The sequence below is a fragment of the Crocodylus porosus genome, unplaced genomic scaffold, assembly GCF_001723895.1.
Source record: "Crocodylus porosus isolate Cpor-Errol unplaced genomic scaffold, CroPor_comp1, whole genome shotgun sequence".
Lineage (NCBI taxonomy): Eukaryota > Metazoa > Chordata > Crocodylia > Crocodylidae > Crocodylus > Crocodylus porosus.
The window spans coordinates 122,988,219-123,003,538 of NW_017728943.1; the positions used below are offsets into that span (position 1 = coordinate 122,988,219).

Here is a 15,320-nt window from a genome sequence, read left to right on the forward strand (position 1 = left end):
ACTGTACTCTTCACTGTTTATTGGGCTCCCTCTTTCTTCAGCTCTGTCAGTGGGCTCTTTCTACCCTCTGTCCAGTTTTTCGGGGCTCTCAGGCCCTCTGCACCACCTCTCAGGGCTCCTGCACCCTCTGTACTGGTGCTCAAGGCATTAATAAGCTCAGACACAGTTTGCTGGGCCTCGGCCAGCCTCTGCTCAGGGTCTGAATCCTGCAGCTTCCTAATTTAATCCTTTGGCACTCTAGCAGCTCAGTTCTACTGCCTAACATCACCATCAAGCGAGACTTGGGTTGTATCTCTCAGCCCTATGGAAGCTGACTGTCACTTCTCCCAGAGCTCTGGGCCTGGCAGCAGCCCCTCCACAGTCTAAAGTTTTGGATTATATCCCCCAAGGACCCTCTCGAAGGTACCATGTCTCTGGGCTTCCCCCTCTTAGTAACAGGCTAGGGGCTCTGTTACACGCTTTCTGTTTAATCCGTTATCTTACCGCTCTCATTCTTGCTATGTACCCAATGCGTGTTCATTGAGCTTTCTTTAGTCATTTAAGTTTTTGGTATCTGGCTGGTGTTTTTACATATTTCCAGATTTGTAGCCTTGTCCAAAACATCCCAAATATTTGAGATTACATGAATCCTATTCTTCCTATATACCCTGAGTCAAAAATATATAATTTTGCTAAAAGTGTTGTTATCCATGTCTATTTGTCTCCTCCATAAATTAGCATTGATTTTTATGTTATACTGCTATTACACAGATTCTTCTTCACACATATCAGCAGGTTTTCTGTTACTTCAGGTCTTATTTCCAGCTGGTTTTCTTTTTTTTCCGTTTTTATTCCTGCCTCTTAAACTTGTTGTCTGGAAGAAAAATTATCTGCTACTAGATTACTAAAACAACTAGATACCTCAGTTGTCTCTATTTCCTCCTAACCATATAATACTGAGTATATTATCCATTTCTGCTATCATGGTCTTTTTTATGGAAACCACTGGTCCTATTTTCTTCCTTATATCAATTGTCATTTAACTTTTTATCTGCTTGGCATAGCTACACATAAAGGGAGAAAGATGTCATCCACAAAGCCTAGGTCCTCAAGTTTTCTACTGTCAATCCAAGGAATGCCACCGCTTTTTTCATAGGCAATCTACGGTCTGTCTAGAAATTAGAAGCTGTAATGCATGTACTTATTCAACCCCTATTACTACATTAAACCACCCTGTTAACTGTTTTGGAGGACAGTTAAACAAAATTAATTGTCTTCAGAAAGAGATATTTTGAGATATTCCATAGCTAGCCATTATCACCCAGACTTCAGAAAATCTTATAGTACTCTGTCTTTGGAATACCCCATAACTGGCTACTATTTCCCATAAAATGTCTTCATCAAGACTATTAAAAGGTTTTTCAAAGCCAATTAAAATAATAAAGCCACAATAATAATAATAAAATAATTAAAGGATCAATGTTGATTAGCATTTTGTTCCTGTGCATTTTCTAGGACTTTTCACAATGCATATTTATTTTGTACACTTCTCTGCAACCCACTCACTCTTCTCTGTTGCTAGTCTACCATTTATTTCATCCACCATATTATCATTTTACTATAAACTTTTGCTCATACTGTAAGAAATACTGTTCCATTCTTGTTGTTACAATCCATCAGACCTTCTTTCTTCAGCAGTTGATAATTAAATTATTTGAATAAATCAAATAAATTAAGCATTTTGCTATTCACGTTACTTTCTTGCTTTTATTTGCACTACTGCAGATGTACCTACTAAGTTCTTTCTTTAAACCCAGAATTGACTTAATTTTCTCCAAAATGAAGGGTTCTACACTGGTATTAAGTTTGGGGATATTCTGCAAGCAATACAGTGCCTGTGTATTTAATGCTGGGTTAAGGTTTATTAAGGATCTCTTGAAAATATTCTCTTTAACATCTTGGTTTTTCAACCTCAGTTTTTAATAGGCACCAGCTTGCAAAAAAACGCGTATTATACCAAACTAACCTTGTACAGGAACACTAGGCATGGTTATGCTCCACCAAGGAGAAAAATTCCTTGACCATGAACAGGTTAAAGTCAGAAGGAAAGTGTGTACATGCAGCACAAATGAAAGGCAAACCCACAAGAATTTTGAAATCTCAAACTTCATCCCATTGTAAGAAAATTCACATGGTTTGTATGCTAGAATGTCTACACATTAACCAAAACCTACAGATATACTCAACCTATTTCTGAGATAAAAAGTCATAGACTAGAAATGCCACATGTAAACAAAACTACTTAAACAGGTACAAAAAACTAACGTGAAAAAGTGATCATTTACACTTGGGCAGGAAAGACAACATGCAGGCACAAAGTGTACCACTATTTTTATCAGGCCACAGTAACAGCATTTGTACAAATATTAAAGCTGCATGTTTCTTCACCCTACATACAGAGATTACAACCGTGCAATATTGTAGCACAAACAGCATGGAAGGTAGGAATTCAGGAGCAAAGAAGTCCAATCCAATTCAAGCTTGCAATAGTTAACAAATTGAATGAATAACATTACTTTGAAAACAAGAGCGACTCCATGATAAATCTCCTGCACCCACAGTTTCACATGTTTAAAACATCAAGCTAACTACATACTTCTCATTTGTCAATTTTTCGAGGTTCTGCCCTCAGGGCTACAGAAATACTACGCTAGTCTGTGAACTGGACTCCTGCTGCTTGTTTATGGGCAAGACTTACAGGGGATGTTTTGGCCTACTGATAATAGAAGCAGTCAATGCCTTCCTCACAAAGTCTTTCTAACAGCCACTTAAAACACAAAAGTGCCCTGCTCATCCTCAAAAACTACTTGACACAATCCTACTAATCAGACTCGCCTCAAGCCTCTCAGTCCTAAGAATTATCAAGAAAGCGTTAGCAAACTAGCTCCAAAAATACACCATTCCTGCTGGCTTAAAAACATTGCAGACTCTGCCCACGCTGGTTTGATCATATGCCATGATACCATGGCATTTGTGACACTGAATGACTTATAATGAAAATTACAACTTCATGTAATAAAGACTACACCAATAATATTAGACCAATTTGACCTGCTCTATAGGCAGATGTGTTAAACAGAATCAGACTGGCTCAATAAAAAAGCAAAAAAGTCCAGCCTCCCAGGCAATCCAGCAAGTTACTTTGGGCAAGAAATTACATTTTGAAGCTACCTGTATGCATGACTTTTACACACCTTGAAAATAGTCTGGTCACGTGTAGATCATAAAAATGAGGATAAGTGAATAAACATACTACCCAAATTTACAGAATTAGTTTTCAACATTATTCACAACTGATTGCACAATTTTCAAGACTTTAGACATTTTTAGTCTTTATAGTATTAGTACTTTCTTAAGCCTAGTGATTTCATGCATGTACTGCAAAACCACAAATAATCGCTTAACAGTAGTAAAATAAGATAATACAAAACAATTACCAAAGCAAAGTTTGCTGCAGAGAAAAAACACTCAGCAACAGAGTCATTTCATAAAAAATGTTAGAGCATAAGAAATAATCTACCTTGCAGACTACTGAATTTACATGATAATATTTTTCTCAGCTAACTAGCAATCATCCATGCCCTTTACTAACAGAGAGAGACAGGCTTCACTACACTGAGTCACATAACTAATGAGGGCTGACTGGGGCAGGAGCCCCAGGGACCAACTTATGTGGGGGAGTGGGGGAAAGGGGCATAAAAATAGCACCCACCGCGGCTACCGGCTGACTGCATTGCTAATACTAAGAGCCTAGCAGCCACTGCTGCCCTGTTATACCTGTGATTACATTGTCTGGGTTCAATAAATCAAGTTCTATATTATTTGCATGCTGACTGTGTTGGCTATAAAGGATCAACTCACAGAATCGTAATAAATTCTAGTTTATTGGAGGGGATGTGAAGTTACCAATAAAATGATAAAGGCAACCTCTGAGTTATGGGTGGCACTGGTCACCGTAGCACATACACACACACATGCACTCTCCCATTCAAACCAATCTCATTTAAACCCATGTACTATAGTGTATAGTAGCTGCTGTAGTGATTGTGAGAGCACTGGTGTCAGTATATCTACCTATCTGAGGCCCTGGAGTCTGTTGTCGATGGTCAGCTTCCTTCAAAGCAGTGTCTTCTCCAGAAGGGGGTCGCCTACTTATCCTTCTGTCTTGGTAGGTCAGGTGCTGGATGACAAGGCGTAACTGAGGGTCACGCTTCACTACCTTTTATCCCTTTCTGGCAGACTTGTGTGATCCCCCAGCATCACCTTGGCTACCCTGTTACCAGAAAGCAAGCCAATCCCTTTAAGACCAGAATTTTCCAGGCACAGCCTGCTAGCAGGGTAGGGGTTAAATGCTGAGGCTTGTCAGCTAGTCAGGGGACCAGAAGGGGGCAGGCCAGAACTATAAAAACCCTGGGCTGAACTGGCAAAGGGGATTTTGGCTGCAGAAGGGGTAAACTGATGACACCCAGAGAAGCTGTGGCAGCCCTACAAGAAGGAGCATAGCAGGTGGTGGGAAGCAGAAGTACAGAGCCATGGAAAAGCATGAGCTGGCAGACTGCCTTCCTTAATTTTTTTTTTTTTAGTTATAGCCCATGGGCTTATGTTTGTGTTTGACTGATAATCCAGTGGTTTGTGGTTGAGGCTATAGGGGAGGTGGAGACCTCATTAGTGTCTTGGGGTGCAGTCATAAAAGGCCAAAGGGCCCAATGCACTAGCGGGTGTAGCCGTTTAGGGGCAGTGGTCTAGAGCTGGCTGCAGGACTTTGAAGCTGGGTCCCAGCGGGTGGATCTTGGCTAGTAGCCCGAGCTATAAGAAAGCGGCCAAGCCTGAAGATGCAGAAGACCCAACAAACTCAGGGGCGCAGTGTGAAAGGGGGCCAGAAGGCCTGGTGCCATAGTGGGCACAAAAGGAGGGCCATGGGCCCAGAGAGTATTAGGGAGCTAGATCTTATCTTAATCAGAGTTAAACCCTACCTGGGGGGGTTTAGGCTGGTAGGCCTAGCTAGAGAAAGACAGGGGAAAAACCTGTGGTGGCTGAGAACCCCAACATAGATGTACAATAGGCAACCTTCCACTTGTAAGAACTCTAAACAATATTTACATCAAGATGTGGCAGATGAGTAAAGATGGATACAAGACAAAATACAGAAGTGAAGAATTAAAGGACTTCAAGAGTGCCCCTCATAGGCCACTAGAATGCTGTTAGGGAGAGTAACCTGTTACAGGGAGCTAATCAAGTCACATAACAGCAATCTCTTAAAATCTCTCTCTTAAAATCTATTGAAGGCTGGATAAGCATCTGGCTGGGGTCATCTGACCCTAGCACTCTTTCCTGCCTAGGCAGGGGGTCAAACTCGATGATCTGCTGAGGTCCCTCCTGACCCTAGCATCTATGAATCTATTCCAAACTCTGTTGGATTTTATTGGGCATAAGCAGCATGGATCCAACTTGCATGCTGCAAGTCTTAGCTCCCAGAGGAAAAAAAGCATTACAGACAACCCCTGCTTAGTGCTCATAATTGGTTCTGGAAACAGAGTGCTGTGCAAAACACCGTTAAGTGAAACCCAGTTCCCCGTAGGATTTAATGTAAATAAATATAATTGGTTCTGCACAACTTGCCGGCGCAGGCCCTAGACAGTGGGGTTCCGGCCAGCACGTGGGAAGCAGTGGGGCCACCCACCCACCAGCACCCATGCCCTGCTCTGCCCAGCAGAGGCACCTGACACTGGAAATATCAGCCAGACTGCTGCAGGCTCAGGACGGTTTTCATGGTCGAGTATGTGACTGGAACTGGGTAGGGAGGCTGCAACCAGGGAGCAGGGGAGGCTCTGCAGGCTCAGCCCCACTGAGGCCTAAAGCAGAGGACAATGTGCACGTCCTGCCACCCCAGGCCCCGCGCTCCTGCTGCCCCTCCAGCCCGGGCCCTACACACACCCCTTGCCCACCTGCCCCTTCTTGCTGCTGCCACCACTCCTCCCCACCTGTCTGCTGGCTGTGGGCTCCTGTTGCCCCACCCTGGGCCCTGCCGACCCTGGGTACAAGCCCAGGCTCTGTGGTCATGCCACCACTGGGCCCGCCCTCCCCCCCGCTTTCTTGCTGCCACCATTCCTCCCTGCCGGCTCCAGCACCACATGCAAGAGCAAATCCCACTCTCCTCCTGCCCCGCCCTGGGCCCCTGCTGGCTGTCACTCAACTCTGAACTTGCTGCTGCCGCCGTCGTTCCTTCTCCCCAGCCCTACACTGAGCATTATAACAAAATGCTCTGACTGCTAAGTGAAATCAGGTACATATTTTAAATGAGCACTATAGCAAAACCATATTAAATGGGGGTTGCCTGTAGTCCTTTATCCTATAGTTGCAGAGCCATGCCATAATCTTTTCCCAAATACAGATAGCCCATCTCTTGCTGCAAAGACTTCTCTATTTCCACATGAAGATAAATAATTCCTACATTCCACCATTACCACCTAAAACATTTTGGCAGGTTAGCTCTTCATTGCGGTGGAAAATTGAACATGCTCTTTTTTTTCTAACCAAAGACGGAAAGTAAGCAGACTACATACTCACACACTTAGAAATGAGTGGTAGAAGATTTATAAGGATTCAAGTGAATTCGGTGCAACTGTTTTATCTACGTATAACTCATAAAAAGTGAAGCAAAATTTCAGTTATATTGCCCTGGTTTTAATCAAAGGTAAATTATTGCAGTTTGGCTCGATTTACTGAGGATTAAGAGCAGACAGACCTAACAGAGGGGATAAGCTGACAAGGTCCTCTTTAAGTAGCAAGCCCCTTCCTTTACAGAGGTTTAATTTGTTCATCTTTCCATGCCTTCAGTACCATATTTCAAAAGCCGCATACTCTGAAAAGTCAAAAATGAAAAACAGTAGTTCCTCCAGGCATGATCTTAAATTCACTGAAGTCAATGGAAAGATTCCCATAGCTTTCACCGGCTTTAGTAACTCATTGCAGTGCCTGCATGATAGAATGACCAAAATATGTTGTTTACAGCCTAGCTGATAAAGAAAGATGTTGTGCTTGATTAAAAGGTAAGAAAATCTGGGCCTTAATATTCAGGGGAATGAGGGGCACTAGCTCACAACAGAATAAGAAAAAAGGCTAGCCATTCCACCAGCCAGTCGCTTCTTATCTCAAGGGTTAAATCAAGGCCCACTGAAATCAAATGGCAAAACTCTCACACTACTAGCATCGGACTCGCATCCAAATCTTTAATTCAGAGCACCTAAATGTGCTCAATTCTTTGCTGAGAAGTTGCACGGCCTATGAAAAAGTGTTAACCCAGACACCATTTCAAAGTCTAGTATTTTTCAAAATCTATTTTCATATATCTTACAACACATGAACAAGCTCATTTGAAATTCCTGTTATTCTAGTTATTTCAATTAAAATGCTCCTTCTCTATTCCACTTGTACTCTAATTTGATTTTGGCAAACAATGACAAGGATTTCCTTCCTCTAATAAACTGAGAGGAAAACTTTAAAGCACTTATGGCTGCTTTGTCTACTGTATTCAACACTAGAACTGTTTTCTTAAATGAACTTTTTGAAATAAAAATTCTCCTAAAAAGTCAGCGAAAACAGGGACTTTTAAAGCCGCTAAGAAAATATCTGTCTCCTGCTCAAACTTTCTACATCATTCTATAGACTTGCCTGTCAGGATTAACGCTGCTGAAGCCAAATGCATTCTGCAGTGAGTATACATGCACAACTCATTAATGGGAATCACTGTCACCTGCGGACAGGCAGGAAGACCACTAAAGGAACAGCAAAAGACTGATGATTATTTTCTCATGACAGGAAGGAAAGGGGAAGTCTTCCTGTAAAATATTTATCTGGAGATAAAGATATCACATCTTAATAGTTTATAACAATCTTCCACAAGCCTTCTCTTCTTGATTTAAATCTGCTACATATCGTTAAACAGAAGCTAAACCTAAATATTTCCTGACAGCTAAGACTAGAAGGCTGATTGGATAGTTTGTTGAATTACAAGAGAGATATTTTGTCCTGAGTTGGCATTCCTTCAACTTAGGCTGTTGACATCCAAAAGTTCTTAATCACATGAGGGACTGACAGAATGTAAAGAGGGACTGATTAGTCTGGACTACAATACCAGAATTACTGCAACTCTAGGTAATTTCTCAAATATATTTGTTTTTCCTAGTGTTGCCAGAATTTCTAGTCCTCACTAGTAACAAAGAAATAGCACCTGATTCTATCCTATGTTACAATTTGTGTCACTAATCAAGCAAAAAAAAAAGTTTGTATGTTTGTGTATGCCTGAGTAGCAGGCAATTTTATGTTATATATGGTATGATATAGAGAACATGTATATCAGAGGGTTTAAAAACTTTTAACACCTAGCTCCAGCAACCAAGGGCCTGCTTCTTGTTTGTATTAAGGGTGCTTTAGGGCAGAGATTCCCACATTTTTTCTTATTGCGTACCCCCTTCCAGATTTACCAGCTGACCACATAACCCTACCAGCATACGTTTTATATTGTAACCCTATTCAATACTGATTATTATAATGAAAATTAAATCCACCATTATGCAATTTTTCCTGCACACCCCTGAGATCTTGCATACTTCAAAGTGTACATGTACCACAGTTTGGGAACCCCTGCTTTATGTCATGATGGCGGTGAAGATGAACGTAAACGTGGAAAAAGAAAAACGTCCTCAAGAAATCCTCAAAAACTCCACTTCAGTGCTAAGGCACCTATAGTCTCTTGGACACAAAAGCTAAGTGCAGCGGTTCAAAAAGCCCAGGGTGGAATCAATTCAACCTTTGCAAGTTTTTCCAAGTTGCATAGATTGAACCAAAAATGAACTGAACCAACGTTAAGTATTGCAGTGGCCAAGGCAGGAAGACGCCTGCACTGGTCCAAGCCAGGAGCTAGGGGCATTCAGACGGGCTTCCCATCCCATGGGACACTGAAGGTTGCCAAACCCAGCTGATTGGCAGCCCACACTTGACTGGCTGCTGGTAACCCCATCCCCACCCCTGCTGTCAGCCTCAGGTAGGGGGAGAGTCAGCAGACAATCTCTCCCCAACCCTGCCTGCTTCCAGCCACCTGCCTCTTATGGGTCTGCATGACAGGCAAGGGAGTAGGGCTGGAGATTTTGTAGCCCAGTTCACTGCAGGCGGGGGGAAAAAGTCCCCCCCAGTGAGGGCTCCCCCATACAGATCCCTGGTGGGGAGGACTGTTGCTGGGCCAGGAGTGTGTTCCCCTCCATCACCTCTCACACCTCTCAGAGGCCATGGGCCGGTGAGCAGGCAAGGCTGGGGTGATCCTAGCCTGGTTCTCAAGGCCGTGGGGAGAACTAAAACCCCCCACTGTGAGGGCTTTCCCTCCCCCTGCACTGTGCAGACCTGAGCAAGGGGGCCTGTTCCCCTGCCCCCATCCTAGCCAGCTGACATACACAGGCAGGAAGCAAACTAGTGAGCAGAGCCTTTACTGCCTCAGCTTTGTGACAGGTGAGGGTAGAGCCAGCTCTGCTCCACTGAAGCAGACAGCACAGGCCAGACCTGCAAAGCATCCTGGGATCCTGGGGAACTGTGAAGTAACTTGAATTGGAAGGGGTTCTTCTACAAAAGTTCCACAAACTGGTTTAATCTAAATCAGTTAAGTCTAATACTAAATCCGTCCAGTTTATATATTCAGCTGGGTTCAGCCACTTTGAAACTGGTTTATGTGCACTAAATTTCTGTTCTGTTGCAGGCTTAAACAGGTTTCCGATTACTTAAACTGATTTATGTGCAACTTCTGTCTCAAGCTCAAAAGCACTAAAGATTTTACCAGCAAAGTTCTTAAAGCACATCTCCTCAACATCTCCTGTTGTCTGACTTCCCCCTGCTCAGCATGCTGACTTGTAAATCCTGCTTGAAGATATATAACTTCTCTTAATTGCTATACAAAGAACTTTGGCACTTAACTTTATGTGAATTCCACTTCTGGAGCTAGGTACCAAAAATTGTGCATCGCAAACCTTATCACACCTAAGTCCCTTTGGGAATCTGGGCCTTAGCTTACACCAAGGTAAGCAATGATTCATGCCCTGTGTCTTTCGTTTCCAATATTAAAGCTCATATATAATGAATGTCAGAATTTTCTCCTGTTCTTTTGAAGTGCTCTCAACAAAAAGTAATACCAGACACATAATTTATAATTAACTACATATTTGCTAGTCTCAGCATGACATTAAGAATTCATTTTCTGACAAACCCACAGTGGTCAAATTTGATAAAGCTTGAAGCAAGAGGTAGATACTAAAGAAAAGGTCAAATGTTATTCTGGTTAACTGAATGTGATCATTTTTTCACTTGAATTATGATTTTTTTGCAAATTGTGCTGTGCAATTTAGTGATTTTACTACACAGAAATAAGTATTTTCAGTTTCTAATGAAGTCGCTTACTTCAGCCTGATCCAATTTGAAATACAGGATTTGAAATACTGGCTTTGTCAAATTTCACTACAACTGAACTTAAAAGTGACAGCCTTTCCCTAAAATAGATGTATGCTGGAAAACAAAGAAATATTGCTTTGCTTCACTGAGGTTCCTCTGATTGCAGCACAAAAAAAAGGTTGCTGTATTTGGATTAGCTAAAATTGGATACTGAATTAAAACATGTAATTATTAACGGTAATCAAATAGCTATAGCTAAAAGATGAATAATCAATAATCTAACATAATATTATATTAACATTAAACAAGGAAATGCAGAGATGAAGAGGGAGGACAAAGCATTAAAGATGCTACATTTCAGCTGTGACAGAGTTATCTACATATTAATTGGTCTAATCCAGGAGCAGGTGAGAGAGGAGAGATGGACCATATTATGTGGCAAATGCTGGGAATTTTATACACAATAGGATCAAAGAAGCATTTAACAAACACTTTCCCATGGGGGTCAGCAACTTGATCTGCCAGACCTAGAAGGTTTTGCCTGTGCCACAACCAGGCAATTCCAATGGCAGGGTTTTTGCCCATGCCACAGCCAGAAAGCGCAGTTGCAGCAGTGGCGGTCAGGTCCTAGTGCCACCCCATCTCACAACTGAGCTGGGTCACTTTGGCTTGCTGCTAGAAAATTTTTCCAAATACTGTAGTGCCATACAGAGGTAAATGCATATGCAATTCAGCCTGGGGAAGAGGATGAGAGAAAATGTGTTAGTTATGTCAATGTAGCTTTTCAGGGGAGAGGGGAAAAAGTAATTAAATGTACAAACTACTGTGTATTTGTTAGAGAAAGCATGACTGAAGAAACATGTCTTATACGTAGTCGAGTGTAAGAAAACTTTATCCTGACGGCAAAATGTTCCGCTGTGTCTGAAGTGTGGTACTGTTAAAAACACAGTACTAGTCACAGTTTCCAAAAAGCAAATAACTTCACACTAGGATTCATAGTTCTGGTCCAGATAGATAGAAGATGATGGTGTGTATAATGGGTGACATCAGATCATCATCATCCACCACAACAGATAAAGAAGTTTTAGCCAATGACAGAAGGCAACCTTCATGAGTAATGCTGTGCTACAGCAACTTGCCATTAGTGAGGAATCCATGATCACTCCTAAACTATAAGCTTAGCTGACCAGTTGGTGCCTTTGGTCAAGGGAGATTGCATAGTGGATTCAAACACTGCAAACCAGCATAACCTCTACTTCATCTGAGTTCAGCCTCAATCAGTTGCTTTTTATCCACAACAATGTCAACCAAGCAATGGGACACCTTAGTGTTAATGATTTAGTATCATTGTGGAGGCTGTATAAAGCTGTGTTTTATGCCTATCAGTGGCATTGGTGTTCCTTGTTGACTCAAAAATTCACCTACTGGCTGAACATAAATGTTGATAGGGAGAAAGAAAAATGATACAAGTAGGACTGTAGCTGTGAGGAAGAGCTGCAGGAAGGACTAGACCATCTAGAGCATCTCTCTCAGGAAACATAATAGTAGTTTATGATCAACAGCACCAAACAACGCAGAGATCCAAGACGGTGAGAACAGATGCCTGCCCACCATCCAAGAACAGCAAGAGAACACCCATCAGTACCCATCAGTATTAAAAGGGCCATCATCCAGTGCCCTGGCACAGATCCTGATTATACATAATTTACAGGCTTGAGAATTATAGGAGGATCAAGTCCCTTTACATTTAAAAAATGGAGAGAGGGAACAGAAAAGAGCTTAAATAAGAAGCAGTGAGAATATCATGTCATTCTACACTGTGCTTTTATTTATTTATTTGTTTATCTCTGCTGGAGTAGGATATTCCCTGCAGTATATTTGGTAGTGCTTTACTCCTGTCTAGTCTGGTTTTAAATCTCTCAAGAGATGAGGCTTACATACTGTTTCTATTCAGTGCATAAATATTTCTAATGTTGTTTATACTTAACGTCCTCAGTGTTTTATAACATGCAGCAAACACTATGTATTGCCTTTCCTTTGTGGAAATACAGATCAATTCAGGGGCCATTTTACTCTGAAAAAAGTGTACCTCTTCAATAACAGCCCCTGCTATGGAAGGCATCTATTGTCAAATTTCTAAATCAGTTGACAGGTTGGGATCCAACTCTTTCTTCACCTGGCCAGAAAACCAAGTTCCACACTACTAGAAAAACATGCAGCCACAACAGGCCACTGTGCGCCCAACGCGGTTTGAATGTGCAGCCACTTATATTTGATCTAGGAAGCTGCACATCTTGGACAAATTCTAAAAAAAAAAAAGCAGCCTCCCAAATCAGCAACATGGCATAAGGAAAGCGAGCAAAGCACAAGGATTCTCTCTTAGGCCTCAGTGAAAGCAAAACCCATTACTGTACAAGATACTGTTCTGATCGTTAATGCCCTCCAGGGGGCTGACATTAGCTGTCCTGGAAGTTCAGTCTTCCTCTGTAATCATGACCTCCCACAAACAGCTCTATTCCAAGGGAACAATTAAATTGTCAACCAGTGTAGGAGGATCATGATAGAGGGAAAAGGACTGTCACAAGAGCTGGACTGAAACTCTGGAGCTTAGGTCTTGCTTTTTCTTGCAGGAACATTAAAAGCAAGCCATTTTCTTAACTAAACTCAATGTTCATTTACTCAATTACACTTTCCCAGAGTAATTTCAGCATAGTCACACAACATACAAGTAAAGAGATACCCCCACCTCTGCTCAGTCAACCAATTTGTCTTACACCCTGAGAGAGGAAGAAACGGGGGGTTTTTTCTAGGTTTAAATCCATGGTTCTCAACCTTTTTAGATTCCAAGCATCCCTCACCAGACTCAAGGTAGCCCTCCCAGACTTTTGTTAATTGAGTGACACCCAGTTAAAAAAACGAATCTATATTTGACAGTGCTTATCTCCTCACAGCAGGGGGAGGGATAGATCCAGGCAGGACAAGCCCTAGTCTGCGCTTATCATGGGCGCTGTGAGTACCAAGAGGGGCAAATTGCACCAAGACCTCCCCCAACACTGTGGTGAACTCAAGAGTTGAAGACCTGATTATTTGAAGACCTGATTATTTTTAAGAAACAGGCCTATTGGCTTGGTCTTCTCGACTCCATAGAGTTTTCAGCAGAAACTTCACAGGGAGAAAAAAGACAGGGCCCGAACTTGGGCAGGACATTTTTAACTACTGTTTTTACTGGGCTCCCTCCCATCCAGGCCTCCCTGCTCAGGTGTGAGCAGCAGAATGGCTTCATGGGTACAATTCTGCTGAGACCCAGCTGCAACTGCAGCAAACAGTGCACCCAGGTTGCAAGGGGTAGGGATCAGGCTGAAAACACAGCCAACTGATTTGGGGGCATCTGAATTGGACAGTGATACAACTGGCACTCCAGCTGGCCTGGCCCATCCATTCCTACACTGCTTGGAGGCCAAAATCTTCCTTTGAATGGCTGGTGGAGACTGGTCTGGTCTGGTCTGGTCTGGTCTGGAAGGAGCAGGTGCAAAGTGGCACAAAGGCACCCTGGTACCAATCACAGAATCACAGAGACAAGGAAGGCTGGAAGGGACCTCAGGAGCTCATCTAGTCCACTCAGCCTGTGGATCTCAAGAATATATGAGATGTTCTTTAACAAAGTTAAAAAATGGATCAACAAAGTGGATTCTCCTTTTAAAGGAGAAAAACGGGGGCAACTGGGCCTTTCCCCTTGCAGGTTGGCAGAGCTCCAGCCAGCAAGGGGCTGCTTGCCCCTCTCCCCCAGCCCCCCACACACACCCAGGGTGGAGGGCAGCGTCCCCTAAGGTGTGCGGCATGCACGGCCCTGCTCAAGCCTGCGCACGCCATGCAGGTTGCAAGTGAGGGGCTCTGCCCATCCACATTTCCAAATGGGTCCTGGTACCAAAGCAGAGTTGAGCACCACTAATCTCCCCCACCCCCTGCTCAAACAGGACCATCCCAGGCTTTGTCTACCCAGGTCTTGAAGAGAAGGACATGCCACTACCTCTCCCCGTGCTTCCCCCCCCCCGTCGCCAGTCCTCCAAGCTCAACGAGCCCAGCTCCCTCCCGAGTCACGTGCCCCAGCCCATCCAACCGGCTGCTCGCTCGGGGCAGAGGGCGGCAGCGCTCCAACACCCCCCCGCCGCCAGCGCTCGGAACTGGGGAACAGCCGCTCGTGGCGGGAAAGCGGCACGTGCGGGAGCCCCCACCCCCGCCTTACTCCTTGGGGCTGCCCCAGTGCGTGGAGCTGCCGCTGCGCGTCAGCGTCTCCCTCCTCTTCCCCGGCTTGTAGGAGGACATGGCTGCGGCGCACGGCCCGCGTCCTCAGTGTCGCTAGGAGACGTGCCCCGCCCCTGAGGCGGAAGGCAAAGGGGCCGGGCGGCCATCGCCACCCGGGAACATCTAACCAGAAAATAAAAAATCTAACGGACATTGGGAAAAGCAGCTCCTGAGAGTCGTCTGTAATGTGGTGCAGAGGGCTTTTCATTCCAACTGGGGGAGGGCTGGGACAGGTTGCTGGCTGGGGAGACAACGCTGGGCCCTGAGGCTGGTGCCACCCCAGCTTAAGAGCTCCCCCAGAGCCCTTCGCTAAGAAATCCCTGGCGCTGGGGGAAGAAAAGCAGAAGAGGTTTTAGTATCTTTTCCTCAGCGGCTTGATCAATTACATTCTTTCCTAGCTGGAGCTGGCAGGCTTAGCATGTGTTAAAAGGACAGCACCGCAATACAAATCGGACACTTTCAAACTATATGCTGGCACCTGAATGAGTGAATAGCTCAGCCTGTGCTGAAGGCCTGGCTCTCCACCACCTTTGCACTCTGAAGTCAGC

The 15,320-nt window shown here is 43.8% G+C and overlaps 1 protein-coding gene across 5 annotated transcripts in view; it reads right to left on the reverse strand.

Annotated features, from left to right (window-relative positions):
- ADGB (androglobin) overlaps nt 1-14,815 on the reverse strand; it is a 262,841-nt gene extending 248,026 nt beyond the window's left edge. For 3 of the 5 annotated variants that reach the window (XM_019550118.1, XM_019550121.1, XM_019550117.1), the window contains exon 1: nt 14,714-14,815. In XM_019550118.1, coding sequence (XP_019405663.1) covers nt 14,714-14,793 — 80 coding nt within the window. In that variant the 5' untranslated portion in view covers nt 14,794-14,815. Of the gene's footprint in view, nt 1-900; nt 1,035-14,713 lie in introns of those variants that run through there. The other 2 variants (XM_019550119.1, XM_019550120.1) reach the window with 2 other exon arrangements.
- Nucleotides 14,816-15,320: the final 505 nt, after the last annotated feature.